The sequence below is a fragment of the Panthera pardus genome, unplaced genomic scaffold (assembly GCF_024362965.1).
Source record: "Panthera pardus isolate Hobbes unplaced genomic scaffold, ASM2436296v1 HiC_scaffold_25, whole genome shotgun sequence".
Lineage (NCBI taxonomy): Eukaryota > Metazoa > Chordata > Mammalia > Carnivora > Felidae > Panthera > Panthera pardus.
Genome location: NW_026526821.1, coordinates 34,533,514 through 34,559,433, shown reverse-complemented (window position 1 = coordinate 34,559,433; position 25,920 = coordinate 34,533,514). Strand labels below are relative to the sequence as shown.

The following is a 25,920-nucleotide window of genomic DNA, read 5'->3' as shown; positions in this document are numbered from 1 at the left end:
ATGGTGCAAATATTGCTGATGTTCAATAAACAGTTAATGGCAATAAACATCACAAAGTGAGTATATCCTGCATCATTCTTAGCGCTGTTCGCTTGTCTTCCACATAAAAAAAATCCTTATTTTGTCAATCAATTTGGGATTGATTTTCTATTGTCATGCAGATTTCAGTATACTAGGAAAGGTGAATTGCTGCTGCTCTGCATTTGCCCTGGTGTTTTGGTTTGTTTCTTTTATTTATTTTTTTCATTTATTTTTTTTAAAGGAATGCTTATGAATTTTCTAAAATAGAAGCAAATGATTTTCAGCTGGGGCAGTTCTTAGCAATCCAAAGTTCTCATTTCACTAATGTGATTCAGAGACGTGACCTGACCGGTTCCCAGGTCAGAGTTCTTCCTGCACCATGGATATACCTCCACTGAGCCAAGATGCTGTGTTCTAGCCATAATCTTCAAACCAAACAGAGCCCCAGATGATTTGTAAACTAAGAACGCCCAGCAACAAATCACAGCAACCTTTCACTCATTAGAAGCAGGGGTTGCACATGAGGGGTAGAAATGTTGGTGGTCTCCCAACAAATTACACACAAGAGCTGTTATCGTACACAGTGCATAAAGAGTTCTTCCATATCCCTCTATTGCTCAAAATCCTGCCCGAGCCACCCCGAGCACCTCTGCAAGCCGAGAAAAAGTGGGTTAAAAGAACGTGTTCTCTTACAATTCAGAAAAGATGTTATCAATTTCAGGTCGAGGGCAAAGGTTGTTCAGGAAAACTCTGTACACTTCTGGAGTGAAATCTTCTTGAGGTATTGAATCATTCTGGGAAATAAAGCAACATGGTCAGTAGAATGTCTTATTCTTTCTCTATCTTCCCCCCTCCCTGTTTTCTTGTCTCTCTTTTCCTTCCTGTTTCTCTCGGAGGTCAGGGTGAACATTCAGAAAACATCATGAGGTTAGCTGTAGAGTTCATTTGGACACTGGCTTTGAGGTATCAAAAGTCTAACTTTCTGTTGCTTTTTCATTATAATTTAAGCTTAAGAGTTTTCTCCTTCTACAGGGATTTTAAGGCAATTTTTAAAGTACATTTACAAGTAAGTTAGACTTAGCACAAACAGGGTCTGTTTAGCAGATTTTCCTTTTAGGCATTTTTTTTCTTTTTTACTTTTAATCTTTTTAAAAAACTGTCATGAAGTATACATATCATAAAATTGGTCATTTTCACCATTTTTAACTGTTCAGTGGCATAAAGAGAAGTCACATTGTTTATGTGCTGTTTAGCAGATGTTTGAATGAATTCTTTTTTTTGAGGAGCAAAGAAACTCGAGACAGACATTTTCTTTTTTTTTTTTTAAAGTTTTTTTTTTTTTTTAATTTATTTTTGAAGGAGAGAGAGAGACAGAGCATGAGAGGGGGAGGAGCAGAGAGAGAGGGAAACACAGAATCTGAAGCAGGCTCCAGGCTCTGAGCTGTCAGCACAGAGCCTGACGTGGGGCTCAAACCCACGAACTGTGAGATCATGACCTGAGCCGAAGTCAGTCAACCAACTGAGCCACCAGGTGCCCCAAGACAGACATTTTCAAAATGAAAACATAAATTCCAATTTTGTATCTTTTTTTTTTTTTTCAAACAATGTTCCTTCTGGCTTAAGTAATCTGATAAGTTGTAAAACAGTTTTTGTAAGTAGGACAGCACCAGTCATTATTTCTCACAGACTTTTCTTGGTCCTACTGTTTGGGAACCAAGTCATTGAGATAAAAAGTCATTTCTATGACTTATTTTTCTGTTTAGTCGGGCTGCCATGGAAACCGGAAGCATGTATTCAAGCCTTTGTTAACAGGAAGGACATTCTTCATGCTGCTTTCCTATTTCAGTTATGTGTTTTGTATAATTATTTTTATTTTCAAACCCTTAAACCAAAAACACCCCCTTCCTTTTACCATATGCATATGTTTTGAAATGTACTTTTATTGAAATACCTAAAATTGTTGTCTGAAATTGTACACTGCTTGGTAACAGATAAGAGACCTTAGCTCACTACTTGGCAGACAGCAGGAGTCTCATATTTGTGGAATGAATGAATAAAATAATATTTCCTTTAGTAAATCCACTTATGGAGCAGGAACAAAATCTATTTTGCAAAACAGAACTTTGATATAACCAAACAACACATACAGCATTACACATAGCAAGGTCCATTAAGCAGCAATGATCCAAACCTCTTATTTTTTTTCTCCTTTCTTGCGTTAGTTTAAAAGCTCTTCCTCCTGGACTGGGTTTTGTCTTCCCTTCTGTGCTACCATTATGTTTCACTGGTGTCATATTTCAACACTCTTTAACTGTATTGTGCTCCCGGCTGTATGGTTCGATTTCTATTCTAACCTGAAGAACTACACAAGCTAGGACCTGTGTGTTGTTTGTTAACTGCTGTGATTGCAGTGTGTAACATATAGTAAGTGCACAATAAATATTTACTAAGTAAATAAATGTAATTTATGAGAAAGGTGGAAGTTGATAGAATAGAATTCCCGTAGGATAATCAGATTCAACTGAAGTCATTTATATAAGATTCCATACACATAATTTCAGAACACAATATGCTTTCCTAAACTCTGACCATTGTTTATTTGCCAGCTATGAATTAGGACTTTCTATTAAAGAGAAAATATTAATGAGATAATCTCAATAAACACAATATTATTTTCATTGCCAGTTAGATGTTAGCACATAGGGAAAAAAAAACCCCATTCAATACAGCTGATTTTCTTTGTCTCATTTTTCTTTGCCCAACTTGACTGATGAGGATATCCTAAAGTCTTTGGTGTCAGTATAGGAAAATGGGAGAAGAAATAATTTGGAAACATGAGTTAAAATGAGCATCTATGAAAGCTAAACTGAAAGAATATAGGGGAGTTATTTTTGGAAAAGCTATGGACAAGTCTTACTTCCTTACATCTTAAACAGGGCTGAAATTCACAAATCTCATTCACATATTTCTTTTCCTGGATCTCACAATTTGGTAAAGTGGATGTAACAGATTCATTTTGTCCTATCTGAGCAGGAGGAAGCTCTCGGCCTAACATTCTAAAGATCATTCCCACTATTCAAATACTCTTCTGCAGTCTTGCTGGACCACACTAGCTAGAGATGCTGCATTCTTTTTTTGTTTTCACAATCCACATTTATATATCTTCATTATAGCATCTATCATGCAGTTTTCCCCATATTTTTTATATGTTTGATTTTTCTACTAGACTGAGTTTTTGAGTGGAGTGACTATCTCTTATTTAACTCCTTTGTGTCCTAAGCACACTGCCAGGCATTTAATAGCCACCTAATTAATGTTTGCTGGTGAACCCAGGATATGGGACCTGACCTTAGGTCTCCTGCCTTGTAGTCCAAGACTTGGCCCTTCACATCATGCTTCCAATACAAAACAGATCATCACTGATTATCTTTGCTATTGTTATAAGAAATTTCTGGAGGGAGGGGCATCTGGGTGGCTCAGTCAGTTAAGCTCCTGACTTCGGCTCAGGTCAAGATCTTGTAGTTTGTGAGTTTGAGCCCTGCGTGGGGGTCTGTGCGGACAGCTCAGAGCCTGGAGCCTGCTTCAGATTCTGTGTCTCCCTCTCTCTCTGCCCCTCCCCTTCTCATGCCACCTTAAAAAAAAAGAAAGAAAAAGAAATTTCTGGAAGGAGAACTAAGAAAGGTAATGTAGTCTGAATCAGGCCCACTTTTTCCAGAAAAGTATTGCAAACTTTAAAAATGAAGTTGCTTCAATTCCATGCTTGTATCCAAAGAATCTCAAAAGGGAAATTAAAAAAAAAACCTCAATAGTAGTACTGGTAGCATTTGCATTTCCAGATTCCTTAGACATAGTTATCACATATTCACATACCAAATTAAAAACAGGAAAAGGAAAAAAAAAAACCATATACATATGCATGTGAAAAAATACTCAGAGGATAATAAGAACTAATATATATTGAGCACTTACTGTGTGCCATGCATACAGAACTTAAAAATTTTTTTAAATTTTTTAAATTTATTTTTGAGAGAGAGAGAGAGAGAGAGAGAGCAAGTGGAGGAGGGGCAGAGAGAGAGGGAGACAAAGGATTGAAGCAGGCTCCAGGCTCTGAGCTGTCAGCACAGAGTCTGATGTAGGGCTCGAACTCACAAACCAGGAGATCATGACCCAAGCCGAAGTCAGATGTTTAACCAACTGAGCCACCCAGGCACCCCCATGCACACAGAGCTTTACTTGTATGTTTTCATTTGATCCCGTGTCAACTCTATATGGTTGGCATGGCTAGTGATCCTTTTCAGATACAAACACTAGGGACATGGCAGGTTACAAAACTTGTCTAAGGTCCCAAGTGTGTGTGTGTGTGTGTGTGTGTGTGTGTGTAGGTGCTATGGCTTTGAACCCAGGTCACTTGATTCCATAAGACACACTGTAATCCAGCAAACTAAATGTTCACATCAATTTATTCTTAATATTTTTGTTCTAAAGTTATAAGGCAAAAGTTGAGTTGGCCATACAGTACATGAAATAATCACAAGTAAATTACTCATAATAAACCAAATTCTTAGTGTAATTTTAAGACAGAATTTTGAGACAGAGTCACAGCTACATAAATGATTATATTTTTTATTTATAGGCTGGGTATAAGTCATAGGAGAAAGACAACACATTACAGTCATCCTGGGAGAAGTATTTTTACATTTTATTTATTGTATTCTCCAGTAATTTTTATAGTATTCTTTAAATCCAAAATAGTTACTGTTTGTCTTAGCATTATATGTAAGTTCATAACTATAGTCAACTTTATTATTTAAAACTAATACAGTTGATCCTTAAACAATGCAGGAGCTTGGGGTCCCGACCCTCCATCACATGGTCAAAAATCCATGTGTAAATTTGACTCCCTGGCAAATTTTACTAACAGCCTACTGTTGACTGGGAGCCTTCCTGATAACATTAGCAGTCGATCAACACAGATTTTGTGTATTATATATATTCTATCCTGTATTCTTACAATGACATAGCCTAGAGAAAGGAAAATATTACAAAGAAAATCACAAGGAAGAGAAAATACATTTATAGTACTGTACTGTATTTACTGAAAAAAAAAATCCACATGTAAGTGGACCAGTGTGACTTAAATCTGTGTTGTTCAGGGATCAAGTATCCATTGATTTATTCCTATCTTGTTCATTACAGTGTCAGTGCTAGGGGCACCTGGGTGGGTCAGTTGGTTAAGCGTCCGACTTTGGCTCAGGTCATGATTTCGTGGGGTTCGTGAACTCGAGCCCTGCGTGGGGCTCTGTGCTGACAGCTCAGAGCCTGGAGCCTGCTTCGGATTCTGTGTCTCCCTCATTCTCTACCCCTCCTCCACTTGCACTCTGTCTCACTCTCTCTCAAAAATAAACATTAAAAATTGTTTTAAAAAAGTGACAGTGCTATGCAGTGACTATAATACAAATCCAAATGTCACTGAACTATTTTCAAGTTAATAAGTCTTCAGTCAAAGGGAATTTGGTTCAAGAAAACCACTTTGAGTTCTCAAAAAGTTTGTGGGTAAAGTGGTAATTTTCTGAATATGGAAAGGTGTTCAAAGGTCTCCCTGGAAAATATGTTTGGGTTATTAATAGAAAGACAGTAATTGCTTTGTCTCTCTTTTTAGATACAGTGCTACTTTTTAACAATTAAGGTAACTTTGGCAAGCAACTGTAGTCTCTAAAGGAGTACCCTCTAAAGGAATGTGTTATTCCAGTGGATCCAGTTGGCCAGGATACAACTTCAAGTGCATTAATTATTCCTAACAATGTGCACAAAGATAATGTTTAAAAAATCTCAACAGGATATCCACTGTGTTTCTGGTAAAGTACCTATTTACAGAACACAATTAAATCTAGTCTGAACAACCACTGGCTATGAAATGAGGCTCCCAGATATGCGGCCCTATCTACCATTTATGTAGCCTTTTCTTCTGTGGGGTGTTTGAAACACCTCTTGTCAGTATATCCAGAATCGTTTTGCTAATTAGTGTATTTTTTTTCTAGAATCACTGTTCTGTAGATATGAAATTATAAGGCTTTAAAATATATCAGTTCATGGAAACATTTATTTCCCAGCTCTTAACCTGTCTTTGGATTTTAGATCTTTTTAAAGCATTCTAATTCTACAAGTCCCCCAAGTAAAGTATACTTTACTATACCATGAATAATGATCTTTTAAGACTTCATTATAGAGGCTGATTGTTTTTTTTTTAATCTCCAATTTGTTTTCAGGAAATTGTCATAACATCTAATTTACTAAATATAAATATTTTTTTCATTTTTAACAAAACTCTTATTTGAATCTCATTTTCTTTTTGAAATGTCTCCAGCTGATATTGGTCTGAAAGCATGATCCTATAGTAGACATAGTGGATTGTAAAAACTCAATTTATATTTATTGACTGAATTTTCAGTATCCAATTGTTTAGAAAATTGCAATTTACAGAGAATTGCTTGATGGATTTGATTTTCTATTCAGCTTCAATTTCTATTCTTTCTTTCCTTTAGCTAGACTTATAGTAAGTTAAAATTTTTGAGCATTATATTCACAAGATGTTATCCAGTAAAGGTAAAATCAGGAGTAATTGCAGAGGAAAAAAAAAATTTCATGGTTTTCTAAATTCATCTTTCAAGGTTTTTTTTTGTTTTTTTGTTTTTTTGGTTTTTTTTTTGTTTTTTGTTTTTTTTTTGTGCTTAAATGCAGAAGTCTTTGTCATTGTTATTCAGACCAGTAAATTCGTTCCAGCCTCAGGGTTTTAGCACATATCCTTTCCTTTTTCCTTTTTCTGGAATGATTCTCCCTTATTCACAATGGTAGCACTCCATTCCTTTTGCTCACAGCAACCCCCCAGCCTCCCCCCCATTTACATATATGTCAATCCACGTGTTTGAGGAGCACCCCCGGAAACTGTATGGTCCTTGGATCCTAGGACTATGTTTTGTTCACTAACACATTCTCAGGGCTTGAGGGCAGGTGGTATAAGAGCTCAAGAAATATTTGTTGAGCAATGATGGGACCTGAACTGGCACATCTTTCCTACCCCAAAGCATCTAGGAAAGAGCAACAATGAGCAAATTCGATCATTTCAGTTTACATATTCAAGGTAAGGTTAGCATGTTTGGGGGAGCCTTTCCATGGCTCTGTCCAGGTTTGTAGCATCACCCACTTTTTCCACCTATAGCAGGAAACTCAGAGTGGGGGAGCACTCTTCTTTTTCTTTCTGTTACCTGTTGAAGTTCTTAATGAACTGCATTTTCCTAAAAAGTATTGACAATAAGAATGGGCTGTTACATTTAATAATAGCACTCAATACTTTTTCATAACCTAACAAGTTTAGGAATGGTTTCTCAACTTCATTCAGTGCAAACTGAACATTTCCAGAGTGTTTCAAGAGGCTAGAAGGTTCTTCCTATAGTTTAAGTGTTATCCTTGGGAAAGAGCTTACTTGTTGCTTAGATACTAGGATAAAAATAATTTGCAATAGAAAGGCGAGTTCTGCATATAGCCTGAGAAAAAGATTTTATATAATAGACTGCTCTCCCAGAAATAATGGTAACAAATCATTTTAGAGCCAGTTATATAGGACTGCACTGAAATGAAGGCAAATTATTTTAGGTGGGCAACATACATTGAGTGCCTTGAATGTGTTGGGTCTCTTCTCTCCTCTATCTTACCACCTTATGAGCAAAGTAGGCAGTCTCCAGATTCATTCTGCACCCCTCCACGCAAAAACTGTGTGAGCACAGCCCAGCAGAGAATGTAAATATATTTATTTATAAACATGTACTCTCATGTTAATTTCTTATTAACCTACAAGTCTTAAAACTAGACATTTTAAATGGTTAGAATAAGATGGATCGATATTTTAAATATCTTCCTAACCACAATCTATACTGATTAGCTAACGTCTCAATGGACATCAACAAAGGACTTGTTAATATGAGAAATTTAAATTCTTAACAATAATACTTTTTGGCCCATATCTTTTTATATTAGATGTTTCTAAAAAATGACTATTTACAAAGAACAAAGATCTTTGTAGATAAAATATTGGGTTTATGGGAATGAAAGAAAATATAATTACAGTGGCCCCATATATTGTAAATATTAATATTAAGTCCTAAGGACTTCTTAAAAAATGTTTGGGTAATATGAGGGCAAGCTATATTTCAGTATGATTATTACAGCTGTTTAATACTACTAATTCCAGAAAAGCAACATGCTCACCCTTGAAGATGGAAGACTACAAGCCTCTAAAGCAGTTTCAACTCGCTTCCGGTCTGCTGAGAACAAGCGGTATATGCTGTGAAGTGAAGTCACAACACATGAGATATGGACCACACACTTACCGATGACACCCATTAGAAATATCCCATTGAATCAAACCTCCTCATCATTCATCTTTAAAGAATTAAAATATATCCATTGCTTCATGCATCTGCGTATATGTTCTAAAAAAGATCTATGTATGTGCTTTTCAAAATCACAACATCTAATTTAAAATCAACCTTTTGAGGCAAAGGTGATGACCCAATGAAAAACCATGTTACTAAGTAGCCTCTAATATTAAGTACTTAAATAAATCCTTGATAACTCTTTCTCTTTTGCTGCTACCTATTGCTCTAAAGGTGTAGGTTATTAATATTATTAGTAGATAATGAATTACTCTTAATAATAATAATAATAATAATAATTTCACATTGTTATGAATAAGAGCCTACCAGTAAGTCAAAGGTTAAAGACTAAGGACGTATTTCCTTTGGTCAGTAATTTGGTTTTAAAAAATAAAATTTATGTACATCAGCTATACTTCAATAAAAGAGAGGTCAATTTATTAACAAAATAATATTTAAGTACTGCATTAAAACTAGATTTTATTCAATAATTTGAATTTATGGGTTCTATTTAAACATGACAAAATCTAGCATCCAGAGCCCACTGGTCCCACAAGGAATATGGTAGAGGTGAGCTGTCATTGTCTCCTCTAGATAAGTTTTACTCTAGTTCTTCCCACTCCTGGCCTGCATCATCATGTAAGTTCCCTGCCTGGTTTCTGTTGACATTTGAGTTTGCAGCTCCTCCTTCAAGGCTAGCGTCATCTTGGTAGAAAGAGGCATTGGAGTTGCCCAATTTCTATTCCTAGAATAGATCTGAATCTCAGATGGCCTTTTGGGTTTAGCAGTAAGGTTTCCCACCCTTTCTACCCACTTCCTGCTTTGTTGTTTCTTGAAAATGATGCCACAGGAAAATCCCTATGAGGAAACTAGCTGCATTGACATGAACATGGAGCATGAGGGAGAACAAGGTTACCATGCATTTTCAGGCTCCCATTGGGCCAGTGGATAAACGAAACAGAGCCATGGCATGGAGTCAAATCTTTGAGAAAAGCACATGAACACTGGGAAGGGCCCCCGAAGCTTACTTTTTGAGAGGAATGCGTCCTTCTGGAGTGACTTGCAGCTTAAGCTTCGTATAGCTGTTGGAGAAGCAGAAAAACAAGTGTTTAATCTTTAAAATGCTTTCTATTAAGGAATAAAATACATAGAAAAGGGCTGATGCCTATGTACAGTTTATTGAATCTTACAAACTGTTTAGGTCTCTGCAATCAGTACCCAGATCAAGAACTAGAACGTGATCACCTTGGCAACATCCCAGGAGCTCCTCTAGTGCCCCCCTCCAGAGCCCAGTCCCCAAAATGGAACCATTATTGTGACTTTAAACAACATAGATTTCATTTTAGCCTGTTTTGCACTTTATATAAATGGAATAACATTCTTTTGTGTCTGGCTTCTCATATTTTTTTAAAATTTTTTTTAACGTTTATTTATTTTTGAGACAGAGAGAGACAGAGCATGAACAGGGGAGGGGCAGAGAGAGAGGGAGACACAGAATCTGAAATGGGCTCCAGGCTCTGAGCTGTCAGCACAGAGCCCGACGCGGGGCTCGAACCCACAGACCATGAGATCATGACCTGAGCTGAAGTCGGATGCTTAACCGACTGAGCCACCCAGGCACCCCTGGCTTCTCATATTTTTGAGATCCATCCTTATTTTTTGCTTATAGTTGTAGATCATTCACTCTCATTGTTGCAAAGTATTCCATTGTGTCAATACAACTACTGTATTTATCTCTTCAACTGCTTATGGACATATGGATAGAGAGAGAGCAACAGAAATTTTGACTGCTGCTCATGGGTGTGTGGATTGGGATTACCACTTTAGGAAACTGCACATGCTATGACCCATCAATCCCATATCTAGATATATATGCAACAGAAATGGTTATAACATGTTCATCAAAAGGCATGTTCTAGAATGCCCATAGCAGCTATTCATAGGAATAAACTTGTTTGAAAGGGATATCTGAAATAGATAATGATTAGCCAATTAGATGTTTTACTAGCTATATATATATATATATATATATATATATATATATATATATATCATGCTATGTTTCAGATACAATGTCTTCTTTATCTGTGTCCTCTTCCACTAACTCTACCTGGCACATGAGATGTTCTAGAAAGTTCTCATAGATGAAGGGCGATAAACTCAAAGACAGTAAAAAGAGAGAAGAAAGGCAGCGGGTAGGGAGAGGCATTAGAAAGGTCATCAAGGTGACAAACTAGAGAGGAGATGATCACATGAAAAAGCATTTAAGTAATGACCTGTGCAGTATTAACAGTAAAAGCAATTCATAGAAGAGTAAGAAAGAAATGTAGGCTGGAGTCTTAGGTCTGGAATGGTGGGTATGTCTTACAGAAGAACAGGAAAAAGAGAAAGTTAATAAGTAAACAGAGGACCACCTAGTAATGTTTCTGCTTGTGGTTTTGATTTCAAGTCTTTCCAACCCCCTGGACATCCATAGCCTCCAAAGTGAACACAACAAATTTTCCTTGCTGCTCATCTGGCAAAAATCATTATTTTCCTTGGTCAAATTATTTTTAGAAAGACTGTGTAATTCCAGGGTGATTGAGTAATCTTGTTTTGCTTGTCTTTCCTCCTCCTTTTCATTCTGTGCCTTCCTCTGCACCTTTTCTCTTTCTCCTTTCTTACTAACACTTTCTGGGATCTGTGGGCAGGAATCAGGACATCAGTTTATGACTTAAGTAGGCAGGGAAGTTATTATAGAATCTATCAGAGATCTAAGACTCTAGAGAAACGAGTACTGTATGTTGTTCTTTTCCTTCTTCAGATAAATAATTGATACGACACAGGCATATGTATGTAGAAGCAGAGGACCCTCTGAAATTAATAATTTTTGGTTCTGAGCACACCTGCCAGGGTTTGGACGTGTCTCCTTATTGTGTGTCAAAGGCATTGACATTCAGGAGAGCTCAGCCTAACACGGATGTGCAGCTTGGAGGAAAGAGCAATCTTTCTTGGAAGTTTACCAATTCTAAACACTGGAGGTATCAGTTCTCTAACAAATCCCAAAGGGAAGTTTATGTTTATCAATGTAAGAAGCCAGTGCAGCATAAACAAAAAACTCACAAAGGAGAAAGGAAACTGACTCAGAAGAAGCAACACCCTTAGCAATAAAATTAGGGCTACTTACGCTTTTTCCAGAAATGCGTCTCTGGACATGTTTTGGGCCAGCAGGTTTGTTGCCAAACTGAAAACCTCATTTGTCCATTCCTGAAAGATGTAAATCACACTTGCATTAGCTTGCATACTGTACAGCCTCTAGACACATGTTTTTAGCTAGGCTACCAGGAAGACAAATTAGTTCAATCTGTATGCCTTAGGGACTTTTTCCTTTTCTTTTTTCTTTTCTTTTCTTTCCTTTACTTGTCTTCTCTCTCTCTTTCTTTCTTTTTTATAAAAATGACATAATTAAATTTAAATCCCTGAGTAACTTCTCCTTTTGAAGGAAATGTTTTTATCACATAAACAAAATTTTGTCTGCTTTTAAAAATCCTTACTGATAGAAAACTGGTATGTTGCCTTTCAGTAACCAAGTACTTTTTACTAGTTTCCTAGCATTGTAAAGAGAGAAAGAGTTACCGAAGAGTTTAAGATAGAGTCAAATATATTTTCAAAGCACCTACAAATGTAATCTTCCTACTTTGCTACTTAAGCCAAAGCAGCTATACCAGGGAACTTTAAAATGTTATAGTTCTACAAGTTCTTAAAATCAGTTGCAGTCACAAAGTCATACTGTATACCATACTCTGTCTCCCCAGCAATTCTAGCAGCCTCTCACAACTCCCCTAATCGAATCCCTACCTCACACTGCTCACCAGTGTTCTCACTTGGCTTCCAAGAAAACAGAAAAGAGTAAATCTACAAAAAAAGTTGGAAGTTCCATTCTGGGTGATAATTTTGAACACAGAATTAACATTGTGCCTCCACTCTACCCCCCCCCCCCAATTCTTTAAGAGAAGAGGACATGAGAGCTAAGAAACCATGTTTTTTTAGTTCAACAGCTTTTCCATCTAGTTTATTTCTACTTTGTTTTGTTGGTCTTCCGTATTTTGCCTTCTGACTTAAGGTATTGATAATATACCATCATGTAATACAGTAACATTTTAGATAGGACTTGGGGTATAGAGTGGTGAAGAAGGAAGAAGGAAGAAGGAATTCTAAGTAAAAAGAAAACTGTCTGGGAGAAGAATCAGAGGTAAGACTTAGAGAGAATGGTGAGTAGTCTCATAGGAATTGCAAAAAATAAGGGTAGTTGCAGTGAAAAAAAGGAAAGTTGGGGCAGAGTATGGAGAGCATTTAATGTCTGTTGAGGTATCCAGAGAGAATCTAGCAAGAAATCCCATAGCACTGAAGGCCTTTTTTAGGGTGAGAGAGGAGGAGAGTTGAGGCTGGATTGTGCGTTAGGGGGATTATCTCTTTCTTGGCCATGTGGAGAATGGAGTTGAGGCTGAGAAACCAAAAAGAAGGAACTCAGCTAGGAAGTTATCCCAGTTTAGGAGGTAATTTTGGAAGCCTTGAACTCTATACACTATTGGTGGAAGACTTGGAAGATGTGACCCAGAGTAACTGTGAGGGAAGCAAAATAGCTGACCACGAAACTTCATGTATAAGCAAATAAGCACTGGAATAACTCTTTAATAGCTTTAAAATAAATTTCCTCAAATTTGATCATTTTAAACTAAGAGTAATTACCTACTGGCCCTGGTTTTTACAATATGCTTCTTGTATAATATTTTCTGAGCTAAGGTCAGACTTTAGACATTTCTACCTCCATGGCAACTTTACGCATCAGTGAAAGTATCTGTAATTGAGGTCAATGTACCATATCATATGTTTACTGGGGGCCAATTCCATACCAGAAATAGGTACAGTGAAGGCATTATGAAGAATTGGGGAAACTTAACTGGGTCTGACCTTTTAGGTTGAAAGATAAGATCTCTATTATAGCCAGCCCAATAGAAATACAACATCAGCTATGTATGTAATTTAAATTTTTCTATTTGCCACATTAATAAAGTTAGAAACAAACAGGTGAAGCTAATTTTAAATAAATATTTTTAATGTTTATTTATTTTTGAGAGAGAGAGACAGAGTGGGAATAGGGAAGGAGCAGACAGAGAGGGAGACACAAAATCCGAAGTAGGCTCCAGGCTCTGAGCTGTCAGCACAAAGCCCAGTGTGGGGCTTGAACCCATGACTGTGAGATCATGATCTGAGCCAAAGTTGAATGCTTAATTGAGCCACCCAGGCACCTCAAGCTAATTTTAGTAGTATATTTTATTTTAACTAATATTTCAAAAATATTAATCATGTAATCAACATAAAATGTAGCTATTTTATATTCTTTTTTTAAAAAAGTATTTATTTCTTTATTTTGAGAGAGACAGAGAAAGTGTGAGCAATGGAGGGGCAGAGAGAGAGGGAGAAGGAGAATCCCAAGCAGGCTCCAAGCTCAGTGTGGACCCTGACATGGGGTTTGATCTTATGACATTGAGATCATGACCTGAGCTGAAATCAAGAGTCAGATGCTTAACTGACTGAGCTTCCCAGGTGCCCCTTGCACTCTTTTTGTGTACTTAGTCTTTGAAGTGAGGTATTGGTTTTACACTGATAGCCCATCTCAATTTACATTGACAACCTTCCAAGTATTCACTAGCCACAGGTAGTGGGTGGCTGTGGCTGTGGCTGTGGCTGTGGCCTTTGGTCAGTGCCCATCTTCTAGATGCTTAGCTTTTTATAATGGGTCTTTTATAAAGCCAGCCAAAGGACAGCATCATCACCACCCTCACTACACAGCCACGGTTAGCTAATTCAGAAAGTAAAGCACAATTTATTTCCATCACATTGTCAGAACGTGAACATCTAAATTTCTACGTGTGGAATTCCTAGAATTCATTGGCTTCCTGCAGCTCTTTGAGATATTCAAAAAATCTGACCCAGGCTAGACCAAAGATTCAGGGACTAAAGCAGTGACCAAGGGAACTTTAGAAATATCCCAACTCTTGCCTGGGTACTGGTTTCTGTCTCTATCATCCTGAGCTAAAACAGCACGTATCTTACTTTGGATTCCCCGGAAGCAGACCCTGAGCCAAGGATTGACGAGGAATGGGTTTATTATAAAGCGTTCCATGGCAAATTTATAGTGGACTGAGCAGGACTGAGAAGGTAAGAAGGTAGAAGGGTGTGACACCAAACAAACTCAGGCACATGGGAACTTTGGCCTTCTTCATCCTGATGTAGACCACACATCAAAGTTGAGTTTTGATGAAGAGCATAGAGCTGGAATGTGGCAGTCCCTGTGCCTGTTACTCTTGGTTAAGGGCTGCTGGAAGTGATGGAAATCCCCAGGTACTTCTGCTTTTCTTGATAGTACACAAAGGGGATTCCAGCATTCAGAAGGAACAGCCAACAGAGGCAAGGGTGCTGGCTGCTGGAAGTGAAAGCCATCAAGGTATTGTGTGTGAAGATGGAAAAGGATTGGAAAGGATATGGGCAGAGCACTGCTAGAGTCGGCTATGGCAGGATAACATATTTCAGAACTTTTGGGTACCAGAAGTAGCTACATTGTGTAGAGGATGTGCAACCAATGCCTTGAGGGAATTGATTCCCATATGTTCATTGCTTCTGAAACTTGCATGTACATAGAAATCTCTGAGGGTCTTGCTGGAATGCAGATGCTAATTCAGGAAGTCTGGGTAGGAGACAGAGAATGCACACCCCAAGTGAAGTCTATACTGATCCATGCTATGGGTAGCAAGGTTCTAGAGTAGACTTGCAGCACTGAGGGAAAGTTTGGTAGAAATGAAGGACTTTAAGCTCCACACCAGATCTTCAGACTCAGAATCCACATATTTTTCGAGAAAGCCTTGTATTTTTTAGGCATACTGATGTTTGTTTGAGCATACTGCTAGGCCAGGAAGAGTATTTTGAGTAGTAATGTGTGCCAGGACCTGGTTTAGGAAACATTATTCTAATCTTTGTCTACTTGCTCCCCAAGCAAACAAAGAAATTATTTTGGTTATTTGTTTTAGAATAACCAAAGAGATGTCACAGCTGCGCTAAGAACAGCCTGCCTAAAAAGACATGGCCAGAGTCGCTGAAAGCAGCCTTGGCTCTTCCTGAGATACGGCATATGCTTTGCTGCAGGATAGACTGATCCCACCCTGGCAGTGTTCTCATAAATTCAACACTGGGCCCTGGTGAGTTTGGCACTGGAAGGACAGCTTCTAATTTTAATCTGGAGGGTTTGTTTTTCCACTTTCATAGACAAGGTTCTGATGGTTGCCACTAAGCTTGGCCCAACTTCTGCTGTTTCAACCCTGAAGCTTCTTAAATGATGTTTTCTGTCCTATGATCAATCTTTTCCCATGAAGGGGACAACAGAGACCTGAACTAGATAGAGATCTGAACTAGTTGATCTGAAGGTCAACTTCCATGGAATTTCATCTGGAGTTTAAATGCAACTGTTTGTGTCTTAACATATGCAAGACTGTTTCTGAAATTCCCTCACCATCCCCCCCCTCCACACCCCACCCCTGCCAGAGGTTCTGGTGCACTTACTGTAAGCGCCAGTCTTGACACCATTATGGATACAAAGTTTCCCTACCGGGTCACAAAGTTAAGGCACGTGCATTTCTAAAGGCATTTCAGTTCTGCCATTCTTGGCACAGGATTTAGGTGTTTGCTTAATGCTGCCAACAATTGTTTCACAATTGTCCATTACTCTTAAAAGTACTGTTTGAGTGTTTACTATGCACTGACCTAGGTCCCTTGCAATAATACTGTCATTAGTTCTCACAACAATTCTCTAGGAGGTAGGTACTGTTACTAGCCTCATTTTACAGAGGAGGATTCAAAGTTACAAAGCACTTGTGAATTACATTCTCAGGGCTAATAAAAGTCACAGTTTGGGATTAGATCACTAGTTTCTTGGGCTCCAAACCCTGTACTCTCAGATATTGTGCTCTCTGTCATTTTGTTCTAGAAAATTTTAAGGTGGCTGATACAGTTAAACAAGATGAAAAAGACAAGTAAATCCACTTAAATGTATTCCATATAAAACAGTGACTCAGCATTTACCAGGGGCTAGTCTAGGCATTTGGCAAATAATTAGCTCACTGAATCCTCACAAGCACTGTAGGAGATAAATTCTGTTACTACCACCCCATTTGTATAAATGAGAAAGCTAAGGTGATCAATAATTGGCATAAGGTCACACAGCTCATTATAGGCACCCCTGAGATTTGAACCCAGGACATTTGGCCCTGGAATCTGTATACCTTACTGCTGTACTATGATGATGAAGCAACCTATGGAGTTTATGAAGTAAACGCCTTATCGACATGCTATAATGATGAAATTAGAGGAGAAATGATAAGATGGAGACAGGGGTGAGCCCAGTCACAGAGTACAGGTCTAAAGTCTTGGAATTTTGATAGAAGTGGGTCACAAATTCTACTCACACTTGCTTTAACCAATGTAAGGAGAGATCCAATCACAAATGCTCGACCCTTGCCCTAGATGCAAATGCCACTCATGAGGCAATTCAACCATAATGACTAGTTCTGAGAACAGAGAGAAATTTCTCCCTTTGGCATTCACACTCAACTTCTTGGCCTAACTTTTGCTGCAAGGGATATACAGGCAAAGACAGAGTGTTCTGGAAGAAATAGAATTCTTGGAGATGTTTCTCCTCCCAAGGTTCTGAGTTATGCTATCTTTAAAACTTTAATGTATTTGTTCTAATCTTCTTTTTCAGTATTATGTATTTTTCTTACACATAAAAATACAGAGAATAGTTTAAGTAACACAGATCAAAATGTAACAAATGTTAACACTGTGCCATATTTACTTCAGTACTTTTTGAAAAATATATCCTTAAAATTTTGCAGTACAGATTAATTCCACGCTGTGCTTCTCTCTAGTTTCATTCTTCTCCCTTTCTCCAGGACCAGATTCTATATTGATATCTGGATGTCAATACCACACCTATTTTCATGGGGGATAAATTAGGATTCAGCAAACTGAGGACTGAGGGCTAAAGCCAGCCTGTCACCTGGTTTTGTAAATAAAGTTTTATTGGAATACAGCCATGCTTGTGCATATACTTATTGTCAATGGCTGTTTTCAGGCTACAATAGCAGAATTCAGTAGTTGTAAGAGAGTTTGAAAAGGGCAAATTATTTACTATCTGGCCCTATACAAAAAATAGTTTGCTGGTCCCTGGTATGGACCCTTGTATATTTAAAATATTACATAAATCATATCATACTTTATGCATCTTTGGCCAGGGACTATTTGCAACCAATATTATATCTTTAAATGTATCCTTGCTTCTGCATGTAGGTCTAGTTACTAATTTTACCTACGATACTATTCCACTATAGGGATGTATAATTTATTAATCCGTTTTTTTATTGATGAACATTTACAGTTTTTTCCTTCAGAAAGTCTTGTTTGTACAAACCTATTTCTTATTGCTTTAAGCCACATCTGGGAGATTCTCTATCAATACAGAATATTGAATATATTCAATATCATGAATTCCTAGAATCCATGGATCTTCATCAGTACCAGATGCTGATACTTGCTCACCAAAATGATAAGGACACAATGTTCCCATTGGCAGTGTAGGGGAGCTTGCATTTTACCAAATGCTCAAAAACACCTGCTATTATTAGGCTTTCAGAAAATGTTCACAAATCTGATGGATGCAATGTGGAATCTTGCATGGTCTTAATAAACACCCCTGATTTACCAGGATAGTGGAGGATCATTTTATATGTGTTGGGGCTGTTCTACTTTTTCGTTTCTGCAAATTTCCTGTTAACATTCTTGTTTTTAAAGTTTATTTATTTATTTTGAGGGAGAGAATCCCAAGGAAGCTCAGCGCTGTAGTGCAAAGCCTGATGTGGGGCTCAGTCTCATGAACCATGAGATCCTGACCTGAGCTGAAATCAAAAGTTGGATACAACCGACTGAGCCACCCAAGTGCCCCCCTGTTAACATTCTTAACCCATCTTTCTTTTAGAGTATTTGTGTTCATTGTCTTTAAAAAGGGGAGAGATTTGTTTGTGGTTTGAGCTCAAGCACAGGCCAGTGGTCACTATCAGCCCTATTGAGAGAAACAAAGTGCCACACAGTGACTGCGTGTTGTAAATGGCACTCAGGGCATCATGGCATGCAAGGCATCCACCCAGGCCATGGCTGTGACCTGATACCAAGCAGCTGGAGTCACACAGAAAAGGCAGACTGTAACCTTCGCCCTCTGAAACATGTCTTCATGCAGTGAGTTCTTTGGGAAAGAAAAATATTCTAAAAGGAATACTGAATACACATAAAAGTTATGAGTCAATGGTTACCCTAATAAAGTAAAAGTACTGACAAATGATAATAATCTAAAAGCAAGTACTTCCAAAGGGCCTCATTCGGATGCCTCAATCTCTCCATCTATTGTATTTAATCAAGTTTTAAAAGGTTTCTGGAATAAATAATACTTTACATAAGATATATTTTATTTGTGAGATATATGAAGGTCCTAACAATTTTAAATAGCTGTCCACCTAGTTTTCATTTTTTGGCAACCCCCCTACTGCCATCACTGATAACAGTATCATTCCCATTACCTCTGTTCAGAGGCAGGTAACGGTTTGGGATTTAAGTAAGAAGGGACATTGTGCAGCTCATTCAGAGTTGCATTGCCTGGCTGAGCACATTTCTCTCACTTACTGGCATGCATCAGAATTCATATCACTGAGCATTTGTCTTAATGGTACAGTAAAGAATCTTTTCACGGCAAAAGATGGTCTATGGGTTACAAAGGCTTTCATTAAAAGCAAAAAGGGGGGCGCCTGGGTGGCTCAGTTGGTTAAGCGTCCGACTTCAGCTCAGGTCATGATCTCGTGATCCATGAGTTCGAGCCCCGCGTCGGGCTCTGGGCTGATGGCTGTGTCTCCCTCCCTCTCTGCCCCTCCCCCGTTCATGCTCTGTCTCTGTCTCAAAAATAAATAAACGTTAAAAAAAATTAAAAAAATAAAAGCAAAAAGGACTATTGGAGAAGTCACTGCATTAAATGATAGTATATCGAACATTTAGAATTTTGGTAAAATTTCTGGTACAGTTTCTCTTTCTTTAGGTGGCAGTGACAGTCTTATATCTTATAGTCAAAGTGTTCATCTTATCCTCAGCGAGAAATGGTTGTCAAATAAAATATAGTTATCAAAAGAAGACAAAAGACAGGGAGCATATTAGGACCCAGTATTATCACTATTGGGACGCTAGAAAATTATATTACTCAAATGATGTAATATTAAGGAAAGATGCATAATTACTTTCAAAAGACTATGTGATTCAAAAAACTTTATGCTGCAATTGACAAAAGCTCAAGTCAAGCTAGCCTAGGAAATAAGAGAATTTATCAAGGACACTGGGGATTTCCTGCAATTGAAGGAAAAATTGTGCAAACTGCAGCAAAAAAAAAAAGATACATATAATATAAGACATCAGGAACCTGGGGCCTAAAAGCCAAGGAGATCGTCTTTATTGCTTTTCCATTGCTCTCTACTCCTGGTGGCATTATTTTTTCTACTGATATTATTTTTGTTCCCATGGGCACCAACTGCATCAAAAGTTGTGGCACATGGTACCTCCCACCACCAGAGATAGTCTGACGACCTCACTGTCAGTATGAAAAATCCTGACAAATGTCTCTGATTGGTCTACCTCTAGAACAGTCTAGTCAGGTAAGAATCTAGTAGTATCCATGAGGCCAAATTGTTGGAACTGGGGGAGAAGCAGTGAGCAGAGAATGGAAGAGAATAAGAACAATACATATATCCATTCATTGGAGTACTGTGGAAAAGCAGGTGGAAGAAAAGGATATGTGTCGTTTACAACTTGGATCTCATAGTTCTGCATCCCATTCTTTTTTTTTTAATGTTTATTTATTTTTGCAAGAGACAGAGACAGAATGCCAGTGGGTTAGGGGCAGAGAGAGAGGGAGACACAGAATCTGAAGCAGGCTCCAGGGTCTGAGCTGTCAGCACAGAGCCCCACGCAGGGCTCGAACCTACAAGCTGCGAGATCATGACCTGAGCCGAAGTCAGACGCTCAACAGACTGAGCCATCCAGGTGCCCCAGCGTCCCATTCTTTTTATAAAATAGGCAATAAACCCATACTTTTGACTTGGGTTGACTTCATGAATGAATGAAATGTGTCAAGGAAAGAGAATGACATCCATGCTTTATAATTAATGCCTTTTAAAATTAATTTTTATGTCTTTTTCTTTGTTATGAGTATTCAATCACTATTCCTGGCTACAGCATTTGGGTAATTACTTCATATATTTCTTAATGTAACTTGAACGATGCTATAATAGGTTGTAAGAACTCAGAGTACTGTGTGCAACATTGAGCTCAGGAGGCTCCCCAGTTAGTAAAGTAGAGAAGCTTTAGTGTTAGGGCTTAGGGCATCTACATCGACTTCATAGACATGCTTTATGTTTTGCTTTACGCTTTGGGCTCTATTCCGAAGAATTGTTTCCCAAGTATCTTTCTCCAGATAAGTGAAACACTGCTGTAGTACATGGGTACCCTGATGACCTAAGGAAGAGTTCACACGATTGAAAGTGCAATGCTCAAGATGTAAATATGCAAGTATGTGCATTTTGAGAGGTAACAGGCATAGTATGTCCCTAGTCTTCTTCCAACACCTGTTTGACATTCCCCCACCCAATGGTAAAAGCTTAATGTGGTGAAATCAAGTTAAAATGAATGTTAAGAGAGTTCTTCTAAGGGAAAAAGAATAAAGCCTCTCAAAAGAACAGCATCTGTGGCACAGTGTGAAAGAAAAGAGAAAGATACTTGGTTTGGCGACGTTCTCCCAATGATAGGTTTTTCAGCTATACCATTGTGAATCTCAGGTGTATGTTGAGCCTCAGCTAAGGGACATTCTCCTCCCCCTCCAGCTAGTTTACTGAGTCATTGCTCTTTTGTACAATAAAGAAAATGTTGACTGAGTACCCTGATATGACACCCCTAAAGCTTCCTTTACATGGCTTTCATGTCTACCCACCACATTCTGGAAATGGTTCTTTCCAAAAGCCTCATGGCACTATGACGAAAACACTTGCTATTATTTCTTGTAAGCCTAGCAGTATTGACGCTAATCGTTACTTTGGTTTGAACCCGCTGGAGTGCTGTGTACTACAGAGAGCAAGTGGGTGTAAGCAGGGTCTGTAATTATAATTGATACCATTGTTTATTTGTTAAAAAATAATTCCATTTGAGGAGATCAAGCGAAAAAAAATTTAAAGAAAAAGACAATCCAGCTGATTTTTTTGGTAAGATGTATATCAAGCGGAATAAAAGGAACAATCATAATTTCTTGGGAGTAAAGTAGTGTTGCTTTCTCCATTAAGTGAAATCTCACAAAATTAAAACTGCATTCCTTGAAATTTGATTAGTAAGCTACACACAGATACTTCCTTGTTAAATTATAACAACCTATGGAATTTTGCTAAAATATAATTTTCTCATTTGGAAATCAATTTGTTTCAAATACTGTAATTATACCTCCCCATCTTTAATTTTTTTGTTTTTCTTGAGAGAGACAGAGACAGAGTGTGAGCTGGGGAGGGGGAGAGAGAGAGGGAGACACAGAATCCAAAGCAGGCCCCAGGCTCTGAGCTGTCAGCGCAGAGTCTGAGGTGTGGCTCGAACCCACGAACCGTGAGATGATGACCTGAGCTGAAGTTGGCTGCTTAACTGACTGAGCCACCCAGGAGCCCCTATATCTCGCTCGTCTTTATTTTAAATCTTTTATAAGCTGGATTTTTTCCCCTTTAAATGCAGGGGTATTTGGCTCTCGGTAAGGACTCTATCTGTCAGCCCTTCCTATACTGGGAAAACTACTCTTTGCATGTGGTTCCAGTTGCCTGATCTTTGGTCATTTTCTTACTGCTTTGGAAGGGTGAATCTTGAATACAACTTGTGTTTGTCTACTAATTTAACATTAAAATACTGTTATTAGTTTATGTAATCATTCTTACTGACTCTCTTATTATTGATGCTTCTGCTAGTTTATTTAAATATAAATTTTATTGGATTTTAGACCCCACTCTGCTACTCTCTAGCTGTGGGACCCACTGCTCAGTACCACCTAAGATCTATTTTCTCCTTCTCTCCTCACTGAAACCTGACATTATTTAGGCCAGCAATATATAATAACTGAAAAATCTGTAACTCCAGCGGCAAGGGTGGCAATGTGACACAGGAAACCACATGTTAGCAGAAGTCTGGGAAAATGTGGTTTCTGCTGTAGAGGCTCGTTTCTTTTTGCTGTTGGGAACACACATGTAATGGCTGGAGCCGCAGAGGCATCTTGTCTATGAGGAAATGGCCATGGGAATCACAGGGTCCAGAAAACCTACCTTTAGTCTTCTTGTTGCATGAGCGGAAAAAACAAAACAAAACAAAAAAAAACCAAAAAAAAAAAACACCCAAACCAAACAAGACAGTAATAAATGAAAAATCCTTAATTTATCTAAGCTTCCATTTGGTTTGCTTTTCTATTATTCAAGGTCAAATGTAACCCCTGCCTGATAGAATCATCTTGGACAAGTTTGTTTGTTTTCTGTTTTGTTTTGTTTTTGTTTTTGTTTTTTACCTGTCTAATATCCATTTGCCTTATAAAAAGGAGGAAATCATAGGTTTTATTTCATAGGCTCTTGTGACAATTAAGGGACATAATGTATATTAAATGTTTAGACCAGTGACAGCCCCAACACATGCCTAGTAAATGGTACTAATCTAAAAATTTATTATCTATTTGGGCACCTGGGTGGCTCAGTTGGTTAAACGTCCGACTTTGGCTCAGGTTATGATCTCATGGTTCGTAAGTTCGAGCCCTGCCTCAAGCTCTGTGCTGACAGCTCAGAGCCTGAGCCTGCTTCAGTATATGTGCTGCTGAAGCGAGCACAGCCTGAGCCTGCTTCAGACTCTGCACCTCCCTCTCTCTCCTTGCCTCTCCCCTGCTCATGCTCTGTCTCTCTCTCAAAAATAAACATTAAAAAAATAAAAAAAAATTATTTATCAAATAAGCACATACATTGGTTTAAAAAAAAAAGTGTCCAGAGGGGCTATAACAAAAAGCAATGATTGCTTATGATACTCTTACCCTAGTTTTGCTTCTTGACAGCTATTTTCATTTCTACTCTTAAATTTCTGGGAGTTAATTCCATATTTCCAAATGATCTATTTGTACTGCTTTCTCTTGATTGACTGATTTTAGAATTGAACTATCAATATCCAACTCTGATCTGTTGTCCTGTCTCTCTTCTTCCTTCCTCCTGATAGAATTCTGTTATCACTATCTTTTCTCCTGGTCACCTCTACAACCTTAGCAACATGATTAAACCGTTTCTTAATCCACCAGTTAAAGACAGCATCACGTGGCTTCTAAGAAGAGAACATTTACCTGCTAATACTTTTACCTTCAACTTCTGTTAGCTTAAATTTGCTTGTAAAATGATCAAAGGTGAAATGTTTTTATCTTGCTTACTGTTCATAATTGACTTCAATTATTTGCATATAAATTGATTCTAAAAGTCTAAAACCGATAAAATAAAAATTTACATGATTACAAAAATGCAAATATAATTTTCTGCAGGGTCACGTATTAGACTCTGATTATCTTTCTTGTTATATTCCCATCACCATGAACTACATGGCTTTCAAAAGACAAGTCTCTTTAGCAAATGGTGCTGGGAAAATGAGACGGCAACATGCAGAAGAACAAAACTGCACCACTTTCTTACACCATACACAAAAATAAATTTGAAATGGATCAAAGGACTAAATGTGAGACAAGAAATCATCAAAATGCTAGAGGAGAACACAGGCAGAAACCTCTTTGACCTCGGCCACAGCAACTTCTTACTAGACACATTGCCAGAGGCAAGTGAAACAAAAGCAAAATGAACTACTCGGACCTCATCAAGATAAAAAGCTTCTGCACAGTGAAGGAAACAATCAATAAAACTAAAAGGTAGCCTATGGAATGGAGAAAATATTTGCAAACAACATATGTGATAAAGGGTTAGTATCCAAAATCTAAAAAGAACTTATCAAACTCAACACCCAAAAAACAAATAATCCAGTTAAGAAATGGGCAGAAGACAGAGACACTTTTCCAAAGATGACATCCAGATGGCAAACAGACACATGAAAAGACACTCAACATCAGTCATCAGCAGGGAAATACAGATCAAAAGGGAACAATCTCATTACCAAAATAGCATACATCCTTTTTGGACTGCTCCTTCAGTTGTTGAAAATTCTGCATGCTTTTAGCAGCGCTTATATTTGTATAATACTTTTCTTATACATTTATCTCCTTTTACCTTTATTTTCTTTGAGGGAGAAGAAACTTAAGCTGTTTTCATTTATCTAATATTTTCCAGCTTCCTACTCATATTGCCTAAACCTAGTCCATTCCTATGTGTGCTATTTAATCTTCAAGACAGTATCTGTTCTTAGCTCTCATGTATTTTTTTGCACTGTCTTTCATATTTTCCTCTCTTCTGTTTTCTCCTTCTCTCTTGCACTCTTCAGATTGATTGCACCTGTATCTCTTATCTTTTCTCTCTCTTCCTGTGTGTGTGTTTTAGTAATCTCTACACATAACATGGGGTTCGAACACATGACCTCGAGGTCCAGAGTTTCATGCTCTTCCCACTAAGCCATCCAGAAGCCCCTTTTCTTTTCTCTCTGAAGGCTGTTGTTTTGTCTTTCATGTTTCCTTGTCTGTTTTCTGCCTTCACTGTGGTTTTTGCTTGGGTCCACACTCTGGGAGATTTCCTTCATTTCTTCTCACTACAGTTGTGTAGAACTTTGACTTTTATTCCATTATCTTATCTTTAGATTTCAAAAAAAAAAAAAAGATTTTATTTTTGTTTCCTATTTTTCATAACATCTTGTTATCTTATGAATATAATATATTCAAAATTCTCTCTGAGGATGGTATCTATTTTAATTTTTTAGTTTAATTATTTGTTTCTTGAATTACCCCTGTATCTTCTGTCATCATTTCTTATTTTGTTCTTCTTGGCCTCCTTCATCATTCAATAATGTAGGCTTTCTCAGTAGCGTGTGGACATTTTGTTGCTACTTCACATTATAGGAGAACAACAGAGGGGACAACTGGGAGCTCTAAGTATGTGAGATTTTCCAACTTGTAGACTTCTCCTTCAGGTGAGCACATGGGTGCCAGCCACTATGGTGTGGTATCCACAAGAGTTTTACTCTGGATGCTTGACTCCAAAGCTGGCTACAATGATGTTTTTCTTTCTTTCTTTCTTTCTTTCTTTCTTTCTTTCTTTCTTTCTTATTTGTTAATGTTTATTTATTTTTGAGAAAGAGAGTGAGAGACAGAGCA

At 37.8% G+C, this 25,920-nt stretch overlaps 1 protein-coding gene across 3 annotated transcripts in view; it reads right to left on the bottom strand.

Moving 5' to 3' along the window:
* Positions 1 to 25,920, bottom strand: part of PLCB1 (phospholipase C beta 1) — a 696,728-nt gene that overhangs the window by 205,525 nt on the left and 465,283 nt on the right. For all 3 annotated transcript variants that reach the window (XM_019462545.2, XM_019462546.2, XM_019462547.2), the window contains exons 5-8: positions 11,617 to 11,696; positions 9,479 to 9,532; positions 8,284 to 8,359; positions 715 to 815 (exon numbers count right to left, since the gene is read on the bottom strand). In XM_019462545.2, coding sequence (XP_019318090.1) covers positions 715 to 815; positions 8,284 to 8,359; positions 9,479 to 9,532; positions 11,617 to 11,696 — 311 coding nt within the window. The remainder of the gene's footprint in view (positions 1 to 714; positions 816 to 8,283; positions 8,360 to 9,478; positions 9,533 to 11,616; positions 11,697 to 25,920) is intronic.